The sequence below is a fragment of the Salmo salar genome, chromosome 21 (assembly GCF_965601325.2).
Source record: "Salmo salar chromosome 21, fSalSal1, whole genome shotgun sequence".
Taxonomy (NCBI): domain Eukaryota; kingdom Metazoa; phylum Chordata; class Actinopteri; order Salmoniformes; family Salmonidae; genus Salmo; species Salmo salar.
The window spans coordinates 54,860,626-54,873,284 of record NC_138311.1 but is presented as its reverse complement, the minus strand read 5'-3'; the positions used below and the strand labels follow the sequence as shown (position 1 = coordinate 54,873,284).

At 46.7% G+C, this 12,659-nt stretch overlaps 1 protein-coding gene across 2 annotated transcripts in view; it reads left to right on the top strand.

Annotated features, from left to right (window-relative positions):
* fn1a (fibronectin 1a) overlaps positions 1–12,659 on the top strand; it is a 70,987-nt gene that overhangs the window by 45,408 nt on the left and 12,920 nt on the right. For both annotated transcript variants that reach the window (XM_082967243.1, XM_082967244.1), the window contains 9 exons: positions 184–309; positions 797–961; positions 1,988–2,143; positions 3,064–3,177; positions 3,311–3,580; positions 3,939–4,129; positions 8,045–8,132; positions 8,501–8,680; positions 11,444–11,533. In XM_082967243.1, coding sequence (XP_082823369.1) covers positions 184–309; positions 797–961; positions 1,988–2,143; positions 3,064–3,177; positions 3,311–3,580; positions 3,939–4,129; positions 8,045–8,132; positions 8,501–8,680; positions 11,444–11,533 — 1,380 coding nt within the window. The remainder of the gene's footprint in view (positions 1–183; positions 310–796; positions 962–1,987; positions 2,144–3,063; positions 3,178–3,310; positions 3,581–3,938; positions 4,130–8,044; positions 8,133–8,500; positions 8,681–11,443; positions 11,534–12,659) is intronic.

The following is a 12,659-nucleotide window of genomic DNA, read 5'->3' as shown; positions in this document are numbered from 1 at the left end:
CCAACTTGCCCTCTGATAGACCAGGAGAAATTGTTGCCATTGTTGCTAACACCCATCCAATCCTCTCAGCTCTCCACAAGAACGCAATTTTTCCTTTTAATTTACTTCCGTTTAATTTTTCTGTCAGTACAAGAGATTAATTCTCTCCATCTGTCTGTGCTTCCTTCTCCTTGTGTCCTCTAGTCTCTGATGCTCCTACTGACCTGGAGGTAGTGTCCTCTTCCCCCACCAGCGTCACAGTGCGCTGGGACGCCCCCTCTGTTACCGTGAGGTACTACAGGATCACCCATGGAGAGTCAGGTCTATCCGGTACGTTAACTAGCCTAGCTTTTACAAACCTAGCCTGTTACCATGAGGTACTACAAGATCACCCATGGAGAGTCAGGTCTATCCGGTACGTTAACTAGCCTAGCTTTTACAAACCTAGCCTGTTACCGTGAGGTACTACAGGATCACCCATGGAGAGACAGGTCTATGCGGTACGTTAACTAGCCTAGCTTTTACTAACCTAGCCTGTTACCGTGAGGTACTACAGGATCACCCATGGAGAGACAGCTCGCTATACTATGATCATCCACAGAGAGTCTGGTAGCTTAACTAACCTTTCTCCGTCAATCCATCACCATTGCGATCGTCGTCAATGTCATCAAAGTCTGGGAAATCAAAGACCACCTTACCACATGAACTTTTATTAAAATTTGAGAGTTCACCGATTCTTTAGCTTTTTCACATTATAAATGTTGTCTTTATCAGTAGCATATTAGCATTGTTTGCTGTTACCCTTCCCAACACCTAGGTGGCCACAGCACCCCTAAAGAGTTCACTGTGCCTGGTTCCCAGTCTACTGCCACCATCCAGAACCTGAGGCCTGGTACTGACTACACCATCACGGTCTACGCTGTGACCGGCAGAGGGGACAGCCCAGCCTCCAGCACACCCATTTATGTCACCCACAAGACAGGTACACCCCCCCCCACACACACACACACACACACGCACCCCTAACTTCATTCTAGGGCAGGTCTCTCCATCCCTGTTCCTGGAGAGGTACTGTCCTGTAGGTTCTCACTCCAACCCTAATTTAGCACACCTGATTATAATAATTAGCTGGTTAGTTACAACTGGGGTTGAAACGAAAACCCATAGGAGGGTATCTCTCTGGGAACAGGGTTGGAGTTAAAACCTAGAGGAGGGTATCTCTCCAGGAACAGGGTTGGAGTTAAAACTTAGAGGAGGGTATCTCTCCAGGAACAGGGTTGGAGTTAAAACCTACAGGAGGGTATCTCTCCGGGAACAGGGTTGGAGTTAAAACTTAGAGGAGGGTATCTCTCCAGGAACAGGGTTGGAGTTAAAACCTACAGGAGGGTATCTCTCCAGGAACAGGGTTGGAGTTAAAACCTAGAGGAGGGTATCTCTCCAGGAACAGGGTTGGAGTTAAAACTTAGAGGAGGGTATCTCTCCAGGAACAGGGTTGGAGTTAAAACCTAGAGGAGGGTATCTCTCCAGGAACAGGGTTGGAGTTAAAACTTAGAGGAGGGTATCTCCAGGAACAGGGTTGGAGAGGCCTGCTCTAGGGAGGTTTTTCCTTGCCACTGAGCTGCTCTCTTGCTCTTTGCGGTCTAGACCTGGTTACTGTAAGTATAAAACATTTTTATGACAACTGTTGCTGTAAAAAGACATTGATTGATCAAGATGAACAAGACCATCTTACCCTGTCCTGTCTTGATAATGTACGTGGTCTGAAAGTATACTTTGGTGGCAGGTAGCCTAGTGGTTAGAGCATTGGGCCAAAAACCAAAAGGTTGCTAGATCGAATCCCCGAACTGACAAGGTAAAAATCTGTCCTTCTGCCCCTGAACACTGTTCCTAGGCTGTCATAGTTAAGAACAAATTCTTATTTACAGACTTGCCTGGTTAAACAAAAGTAAAAAATACTTCTGCTGTGCCTTCAGCAGGTTGTGACTTGGCTCCTCTTCTCTGTCTGTAGATATTGACTCTCCTTTGGAGATGAAGGTGACCGACGTTAAGGACAGCACCATCACCGTGAGGTGGTCCCCGGCCCAGGGGCCCGTCCAGGGGTACAGGATCACTGGGGTCCCCAAGAACGGACAGGGTCCCTCCTTCTCTGAGACCGTTGCTCCAGGTAAGGTCATGTTGCTCCAGGTTGAGTTGTATAGGGGATTCATTAGAGTGGTCTCAGATTTGTTTGTGCGTGACATGACTGTCAGAGTTGGTAAGATGGCACAAATAAATCTGGGACCAGGCTAGGTATTGATGGCTTTAGGACGATGGCACAAATAAATCTGGGACCAGGCTAGGTATTGATGGCTTTAGGACGATGGCACAAAGAGATCTGGGACCAGGCTAGGTATTGATGGCTTTAGGAAGATGGCACAAAGAAATCTGGGACCAGGCTAGGTATTGATGGCTTTAGGAAGATGGCACAAAGAGATCTGGTACCAGGCTAGGTATGGATATATTTTTAGTAAGCGTGCACTGAAGTGTACATCTAGATTCTGAAATGTTTTGGATGTCAAATATGGTTCATATAGTGTTGTCCCTGCTATTTTTTTTGTATTTATTTTTTTATTTAACATTTTATTTAACTAGGCAAGTCAGTTAAGAACACATTCTTATTTACAATGACAGCCTACCGGAGAACAGTGGGTTAAATGCCTTGTTCAGGGGCAGAACGACAGATTTTTACCTCAGATTTTTACCAGATACAACAATAGCAGGGACAGATACAGTCATGGGGCAGCAGGTAGCCTAGTGGTTAGAGTGTAGGGCCAGTAACCGAAAGGTTGCTAGATCGAATCCCTGAGCTGACAAGGTGAAAATCTGTCGTTCTGCCCCTGAACAAGGCAGTTAACCCACTGTTCCTATGCTGTCATTATAAATAAGAATTTGTTCTTAACCGAGTTGCCTAGGTTAATAAAATGTTAAATAAAACTTTACGACTGTAAAGGATAAATAAAATAATCTGTCCCTGGTGTTGTTGTTAATGACTGTATCTGTCCCTGGCATTGTTGTTAATGACTGTATCTGTCCCTGGTGTTTTAGATCAGACTGAGATGACGTTCTCTGGCCTGCAGCCCACGGTAGAGTACATCCTCAGTGTGTATGCTCTGGGACAGGACGGAGAGAGCCCTCCCCTGGTTGAGACTGCTGTCACTGGTGCGTGTTCCAGGGTCGTTGCTCTACAAATGACAGTGTGCTGTCCTCCTTTCCTGTTTGCGTGTGTTGTGTTGTGTTGCGCAATTGCAGAGAGCTCACCTGACCCTGTTTGACCTCTCCTCCCTCCCTGCAGCCGTGGGTCGCCCCACAGACCTGACCTTCTCTAAAGTTGACTCCACCTCCATGACCATTTCCTGGGACTCGCCCGACGGCCAGGTGACGTCATACCGCGTCCTGTACGCCAGCCCCGAAGAGGGCGAGAGGGAGCTGCGCCCCGCACCCCGCGGAGATGATGAATCGGCAACGATCCACGGCCTGCGACCCGGAAGTGAATACACTGTGAAGGTCATCGCCATGCACGACCGTACACCTAGTCCTCCACTGGTGGGCGTTCAGGCCACAGGTAACTATAAACCCCTCCCGGACAAATACAAATCCTTAAACACAATGGCCAGTTTGAGTAAAGTGAGGCATTCAATGAGTCGTTATTTATACTTTTGACAGTATTTTGGATGCAAGGTGAACAGTTGCGAATGTAATGTAGCTGATGTTGATATTAAACATGCACACTCTTTTGAATATTTTCGAAAGCAGCCTATCCAAACAGGTGAATAACTTTCTCTCTCTCTCGCGCTCTCTCTCTCTCCGTCTGTCTCTCTGTCTCTCTCGCTCTCTCCGTCTCTGGTGCTCTCTCTCTCTCGCGCTCTCTCTCTGTCTCTCCTTTGTCTCTCTCTCTCTTTCGTTTCTTTCTCTCCCTCTAGCCATCCCTGCCCCCACCAACCTTGAATTCTCCCAGATCACCTCCTCCTCCTTCACCATCAACTGGCGCACCACGTCCAATGCCCGTCTTACCGGGTACCGGGTGGTCGTCAACCCCAAGAACAAGAGCGGTCCCACCAAGGAGATGAATGTCGCTCCTGACACCACACAGGTCCACGTGCCGGGACTCATGGTAATTATAAAGGCTCATACATGCTTATAACCAGTTATAAAGCATTGTACCTGCAGACATTATGTAACTTCTTGGGGCGACCTGACCAAATTCACATAGAAATTTGAGTTATAGATCTTTCATTCTCATTGAAAGCAAGTCTAAGACGCGGTAGATCTGTTCTATGTGCTCTATTTCTATGCTTCTCGTGCTTAAGTTACATTTTTGTGTCTTTTTACTTTCAGTTTTGTACACCAGCTGAAAATACAATATTTTTGGTTATTGGAAATATATTTCCAATAATTATTATTACGTGATTAAACAAATCATGTAAACTTCAATTAACTAGGAAGTTGGGGAACCACGGGAAAATGTTTATAGAGTCTCTATTTCCCGAATCGACTCTTCAGATATTTTCTTATCAAAACAGTCGCTTATTAATTAATTATTATTACCACATCAGTTCTCATTACTGAACGTCGCAAACCCTCGGATATCTGCACGAACCCTAGCCTCCATAATGAATCAGCGATATACAAATTGGCTTAATTATTTATTTACTAACTAACTAAATAATCACAGAAATGCATAACAAATAAACAGTAGTTATTTGGGTTGCTACATGATACAAATAAAAAAGTCCCTAGCGGACGAAGCTGATATGACGGCTTGGTAGACAAAGGAAAGGGGTGGGGACTGAAAAAAAGCAGGAAAGACAAAATGGATTCACTACACACAGTTGATAGTTATATTAATTGAAATGCTAATCCTTTGCACATGAACGGCCGCTCATTCGAGAATAATTGCAATGTGTATATATTTGTTGTCTTCTCTGTTGGTATCGCCGGTCCGTCTGCTGGAGAGTCAGTTCACCAGAGAGTCTCTGGTTAACTTCCCCAGAAGTCACAATGTCCTTCATGGTTGTAGCTTTCTCCACGGCTCTGGATAGTGTCTGTTGTAATGGATACATCAGGCCTACAGATGGTCGTTACATAGAATAGAGGATTCCGCGGTTGTCGGTATTCTCATACTAGGCTTACGTAATTTCCAGCTGCAGGCTAGTAATTATACGTCTAGGATTTGCTCTTATTCTGTAGAGATCGATAGTCTCAGAGTTTAACAATTTCCAGCCGTGTAGCCAACGCTACAGCTGTATGGTCTCCTGGGCCTATAGAGTTGTAGTTCTTAACCATTTCAACATGTAGCGACAGCGCCATATTTTCTGGTCTAATGGCATTATAGAATTGTAGCCATTCCAACGTGGGGACTCCGTCCCGGCGTTCTCTGACTTAATGTACATTTTGTAGGAAGTGGTTTTATACTCTGGAAAAAAAAGGGGCTATTCCATGACGCCTGATGTAATGTCTGTGACCTCACGGGGGCGTGGCCACTGACTAGTTAAAACTTTACATCTTAACAAGTATCTCGTTTAGAAAGCCCACATCACATCTTCTCACAAATAGTTTCATATTTGCTCATTCATTTTATCCAACATCTAGAGGTAAATCTGACAGCTGGGAAATGTACACTTTAAGAGAGAGAGAGTTATGTGTGTTTCCTGTCCTTCATGAGATCACCAAATGAAACTACTTTGACAGGATTGTTCTTTCATTGTCCAAGTGTCTCTCTGTGTTCCACAGTTTACATTCCAATCTCGAACACTACAGAAGCATAGGGGCAGCGTATTTTATGACCGAGCATAAAACAGCAGACTTCCCGCTCTCCCCCTCTACGAGAGAGAGAGAGCACGCTGTAGAGAGGACCCACTGTAACCTGATCCTTCAGATCATCACAGGAGAGTCATGACATTCCCCCTCTGAGAGAGAGAGAGAGAGAGAGAGAGAGAGAGAGAGAGAGAGAGAGAGAGAGAGAGAGAGAGAGAGAGAGAGAGAGAGAGAGAGAGAGAGAGAGAGAGAGAGAGAGAGAGAGAGAGAGAGCACGCTGTAGAGGACCCACTGTAACCTGATCCTTCAGATCATCACAGGAGAGTCATGACACTAATGAGAGCTGTGGCTCCAGCTGTGGAGCCGGTCCCTCTCCCAAATGAAACCCTATTCCCTACATAGTGTACTGCTTTTGATCAGGACCGATATAGCTCCGGTGAAATGTAGTGCACTATGTCGGGAATAGGGTCCCGTTTGGGGGCTCCGCACCGGGCCCTGATGTGGGTTTGAAACCGGTAGACTAGCGAAGCCACAGCCAGTCCACCAGCCTTGTCATTTCTAGTTGGCGAACAAAGAATGCAACCACAGCCAAGGACTCTTAAATTACTTATTTTATCAACATGAAATCATATTCAAATCTGTTTATATACACCCCCAGGAAGACAACTTTTATTTTTTACATTTTCTGACAAGGGAGCAGAGATATGTGTGTTTCCTGTCCTTCATGAGGATCACCAAATTGTCATTTTTCACGTTTTCATAAATTCATAGAATGTTTGTGATAACTTCATATTAAGGCATTGTGAAAATTCTATAGCAATATAGAGTGGGAAAGTGTCCGGGCGTTTCGACAATTTATTTGCAACTCTGTAGTAAATAAAAACCTAATAAAAACCATGTCTTGTCCAGGACCAGAGTCTACACAGACCGGGGTGCCATAGCACCTTGGGGCGGCAGCGTAGCCTAGTGGTTAGAGCGTTGGACCAGCAACTGAAAGGTTGCAAGTTAAAATCCCCGAGCTGACAAGGTAAAAATGTGTTGTTCTGCCCCTGAACAAGGCAGTTAACCCACTGTTCCTAGGCTTTCATTGTAAATAAGAATTTATTCTTAACTGACTTGCCTAGTTAAATAAAGGTTACATTTTAAAAATGTTTTTACAAAAATATCACAGGAGTCCTCTTGATCAAACAACCATAAAAAGGTAGGCTCTCTCTCCCTCTCTCCCTATGCACATCAACAGCTAATGCCGGAACGAGAGACTTCAAACTAACGAGAGAACATCAGATAAACCCTCAACTGCTTGCAGATGTGCATAATATGCCGCTACCCTAATCAAACGGTGTTTATTAACTCCAAATAACAAACGTAGCTATAGGTTGTTACTTAAAACATGTTTTTCTTCTTTTTGTTTTGTACTGCGGTTGAATGCAGCATTGCTGTATGGTTCCACTCAACATGTATTGTAGTTGAATAGCCAGCCTGGGCTACTACTCTAAGTGTTGCTGTAAAAGGCCTACATGTTTCTCATTTGCATGGTGTTTTGTTTTGTTGGGTTATTCATTGTCAAGCTTTTTAAAAACCGAAGCCAAACAACATTGTGACTCATTTATACTTGTCGTGCAGCGTAACGCTGGCGGTATGGTAGCGGGACAAAATGAATTGACAACCCAAGTCATTGCGCGGCGTCAGGTTGAAATGTGAGTTAGCCTATTAGCCACGTTATGACTGACATGTGATCTTTACACTTGCTAGTTTGATTGCATTGACATTCCCAGCCTTAGTTACACTCCATACGTGTTTGAGTCATTGAAACTGAAACGGTACATCCCGAATGGAGGCAGCAAACAATGTACCAGGTCAGCTGTGATTTACAACTTGATAGCAATATTTTTGGGACTATCAATAAATGTATTGGTGAATTCTATTAATCATGCATTGAACTACATCCATCTATTCTGACAACAATGCCTTTACATGGAATGTTGAGTAAATATAACCTATTTTTAAAACTTCTTATGAAGTTGGTTTTGAAGCATAAACTGGGAATTTCATATTTTTTTTACTAATATTATGATTCTGTCTGTTTTCATATCTGCAAAGTAGTTAAAACGCTGTCAGTTCTACTTTAAAGTACTAGGGTGTTTGGGAGCTGATGGTAGTCCCAGTGAATCTTACTAAATAGTTTTTCTCCTGACTATACTGTCTGTCTCTGTAGGTTGCTACTATGCATGAGTCTCACTCAGTTTATCCTGTACTGTCTCTGTCTGTGTAGGTTGCTACTATGTATGAGGTGCACGTTTACGCCCTGAAGAACTCTCTGACGAGCCGCCCAGTTCAAGGAGAGGTCACAACACTGGACAGTAAGTGTCTCGCTCTCACTCTCTCTCGCGCTCTCTCTCTCGTGCGCTCTCTCTCTCTCTATCTCTTTCTCTCTATCTCTCTCTCTCTCTCTCTCTCTCTCTCTCTCTCTCTCTCTCTCTCTCTCTCTCTCGCTCCCACAGCTAGCTATTCGACTGTGATGATAGTAGAACATGTTCAAAATCCTCTTTATTTCCACATTATCTTTAATCTTCATGGGTCCACAAAACAGAAGTTACAAATATAACAGACATTACAATTGTCACAATAGACATTACAAGCATTTAACAAAGGACAATGTTAGTTAATAAGACAAAAAAAAACAAAAAAAAAACTGGTAGGAATCTCCCCTGCTCTCTCTGTGTTCCAGACATCAGTCCTCCTCGTCGCGTGCGTATCTCTGACGTAAAGGACTCCTCCATCACCCTGACCTGGAGATCCAAGACCGAGACCATCTCTGGCTTCCTGGTTGAGGCCACGCCCACCAGTGGAGGCCGCACCCCCATCCAGAGGACCATCGCCCCTGATTCCCGAACCTACACCATCCAAGGTACGCCTCCTACACCTTTACCATCCAAGGTACCCCTCCTATACCCCCCCTAAACCTTCACCATCCAAGGTACCCCCATATACCCCCCTAAAGCTTCACATCTAAGGTACCCCTCCTATACCCTAAAGCTTCACCATCCAAGGTACCCCTCCTATACCCCCCCTAAACTTTCACTATCCAAGGTACCCCTCCTATACCCTAAACCTACACCATCCAAGGTACGCCTCCTACACCTTTACCATCCAAGGTACCCCTCCTATACCCCCCTAAACCTTCACCATCCAAGGTACCCCCATATACCCCCCTAAAGCTTCACATCCAATGTACCCCTCCTATACCCTAAACCTTCACCATCCAAGGTACCCCTCCTATACCCTAAACCTTCACCATCCAAGGTACCCCTCCTATACCTCCCTAAAACCTTCATATCCAAGGTATCCCTCCTATACCCCCCGTAAACCTTCACCATCCAAGATACCCTTCCTATACCCCCCACTAAACCTTCACCATCCAAGGTACCCCTCCTACTATTAGTTTTTAAACCTTCACATCCAAGGTACCCCTCCTATACCCCCATCCAATGTACCCCCCCTAAACCTTCACCGTCCAAGGTACCCCTTCTATACTTTTCCTAAACCTTCACCATCCAAGATACCCTTCCTATACCCCCCACTAAACCTGCACCATCCAAGGTACCACTCCTATACCCCCATCCAATGTACCCCTCCTATACCCCCCAGTAAACCTTCACCATCCAAGGTACCCCTCCTATACCCCCCTAAACCTTCACATCCAAGGTACCCCTCCTATACCCCCTTAAACCTTCACCATCCAAGGTACCCCTCCTATACCCCCCTAAACCTTCACATCCAAGGTACCCCTCCTATACCCCCCTAAACCTTCACATCCAAGGTACCCCTCCTATACCCCCCTAAACCTTCACATCCAAGGTACCCCTCCTATACCCCCCTAAAACCTTCATATCCAAGGTACCCCTCCTATACCCCCCGTAAACCTTCACCATCCAAGGTACCCCTCCTATACCCCCCACTAAACCTTCACCATCCAAGGTACCCCTCCTATACCCCCATCCAATGTACCCCCCCTAAACCTTCACCGTCCAAGGTACCCCTCCTATACTTTTCCTAAATCTTCACCATCCAAGGTACCCCTCCTATACCCCCATCCAATGTACCCCTCTACCCCCCAGTAAACCTTCACCATCCAAGGTACCCCTCCTATACCCCCCTAAACCTTCACATCCAAGGTACCCCTCCTATACCCCCCTAAACCTTCACATCCAAGGTACCCCTCCTATACCCCCCTAAACCTTCACCATCCAAGGTACCCCTCCTATACCCCCCTAAACCTTCACATCCAAGGTACCCCTCCTATAACCCCCTAAACCTTCACATCCAAGGTACCCCTCCTATACCCCCCTAAACCTTCACATCCAAGGTACCCCTCCTATACCCCCCTAAACCTTCACATCCAAGGTACCCCTCCTATACCCCCGTAAATCTTCACCATCCAAGGTACCCCTCCTATACCCCCCCTAAACCTTCACCATCCAAGGTACCCCTCCTATACCCCCCTAAACCTTCACATCCAAGGTACCCCTCCTATACCCCCGTAAATCTTCACCATCCAAGGTACCCCTCCTATACCCCCCTAAACCTTCACATCCAAGGTACCCCTCCTATACCCCCCTAAACCTTCACATCCAAGGTACCCCTCCTATACCCCCGTAAATCTTCACCATCCAAGGTACCCCTCCTATACCCCCGTAAATCCTCACCATCCAAGGTATCCCTCCTATACCCCCCATAAACCTTCACCATCCAAGATACCCTTCCTATACCCCCCTAAACCTTCACATCCAAGGTTCCCCTCCTATACCCCCCATAAACCTTCACCATCCAAGATACCCTTCCTATACCCCCACTAAACCTTCACCATCCAAGGTACCCCTCCTATACCCCCATCCAAGGTACCCCTCCTATACCCCCCTAAACCTTCACATCCAAGGTTCCCCTCCTATACCCCCCATAAACCTTCACCATTCAAGATACCCTTCCTATACCCCCCACTAAACTTTCACCATCCAAGGTACCCCTCCTATACCCCCCTAAACCTTCACATCCAAGGTACCCCTCCTACTATACCCTTTTTAAACCTTCACATCCAAGGTACCCCTCCTATACCCCCATCCAATGTACCCCCCACTAAACCTGCACCATCCAAGGTACCCCTCCTATACCCCCATCCAATGTACCCCTCCTATACCCCCCAGTAAACCTTCACCATCCAAGGTACCCCTCCTATACCCCCCTAAACCTTCACATCCAAGGTACCCCTCCTATACCCCCCTAAACCTTCACATCCAAGGTACCCCTCCTATACCCCCCTAAACCTTCACATCCAAGGTACCCCTCCTATACCCCCCTAAACCTTCACATCCAAGGTACCCCTCCTATACCCCCCTAAACCTTCACCATCCAAGGTACCCCTCCTATACCCCCCTAAACCTTCACATCCAAGGTACCCCTCCTATACCCCCCCCCCAATACCTCCTACTCCCATTGACCTGACCCTGCTGCAGTCAACATTCACTTCAGGGTCGTGTTCATTAGGACATGCAACATTTTTATAACGTCTTGCAACAGAAAATGGGCATTTCTTATTGGACCAAGTCTTTTGGTGCCTAATGAACACGACCCAGACTCAATTCTAGATCAGATTCATCTGGAACATTTTCCACAGGTCTTCAGCCTGGCTCTACCTACAAGATCAACATATACACTCTGAACGGCAACGGTCGCAGTGCTCCCTTCACCCTCACTGCCACCACAGGTATACTACCGTCCCGACTCCCTCTCTATACACTACCTCCCTCTCTCTATACACTACCTCCCTCTCTCTATACACTACCTCCCTCTCTCTCTCCACTACCGTCCCGTCTCCCTCTCTATACACTACCTCCCTCTCTCTCTCCACTACCTCCCTCTCTCTCTACACTACCCTTCCCTCTCCCTCTCTATACGCTACCTCCCTCTCTCTATACACTACCTCCCTCTCTCTATACACTACCTCCCTCTCTCTCTCCACTACCGTCCCGTCTCCCTCTCTATACACTACCTCCCTCTCTCTCTCCACTACCTCCCTCTCTCTCTACACTACCCTTCCCTCTCCCTCTCTATACACTACCTCCCTCTCTCTATACCCTACCTCCCTCTCTCTCTCTATACACTACCTCCCTCTCTCTATACACTACCTCCCTCTCTCTCTATACACTACCTCCCTCTCTCTCTCTATACACTACCTCCCCCTCTCTCTCTCCACTACCTCCCTCTCTCTATACACTACCTCCCTCTCTCTCTATACACTACCTCCCTCTCTCTATACACTACCTCCCTCTCTCTCTATACACTACCTCCCTCTCTCTCTCTATACACTACCTCCCCCTCTCTCTCTCCACTACCTCCCTCTCTCTCTCCACTACCCTTCCCTCTCCACTCTCTATACGCTACCTCCCTCTCTCGCTCTCCACTACCTCCCTCTCTCTCTCCACTACCATCCCCTCTCCCTCTCTATACACTACCTCCCTCTCTCTATACACTACCTCCCTCTCTCTCTCCACTACCATCCCCTCTCCCTCTCTATACACTACCTCCCTCTCTCTATACACTACCTCCCTCTCTCTCTCCACTACCGTCCCCTCTCCCTCTCTCTATACACTACCTCCCCCTCTCTCTCCACTACCGTCCCCTCTCCCTCTCTATACACTACCTCCCTCTCTCTCTCCACTACCCTTCCCTCTCCCTCTCTATACGCTACCTCCCTCTCTCTCCACTACCGTCCCCTCTCTCTCTCTATACACTACCTCCCCCTCTCTCTCTCCACTACCGTCCCCTCTCTCTCTCTCTCTCTCTCTCTCCACTACCCTTCCCTCTCCCTCTCTCTATACACTACCTCCCTC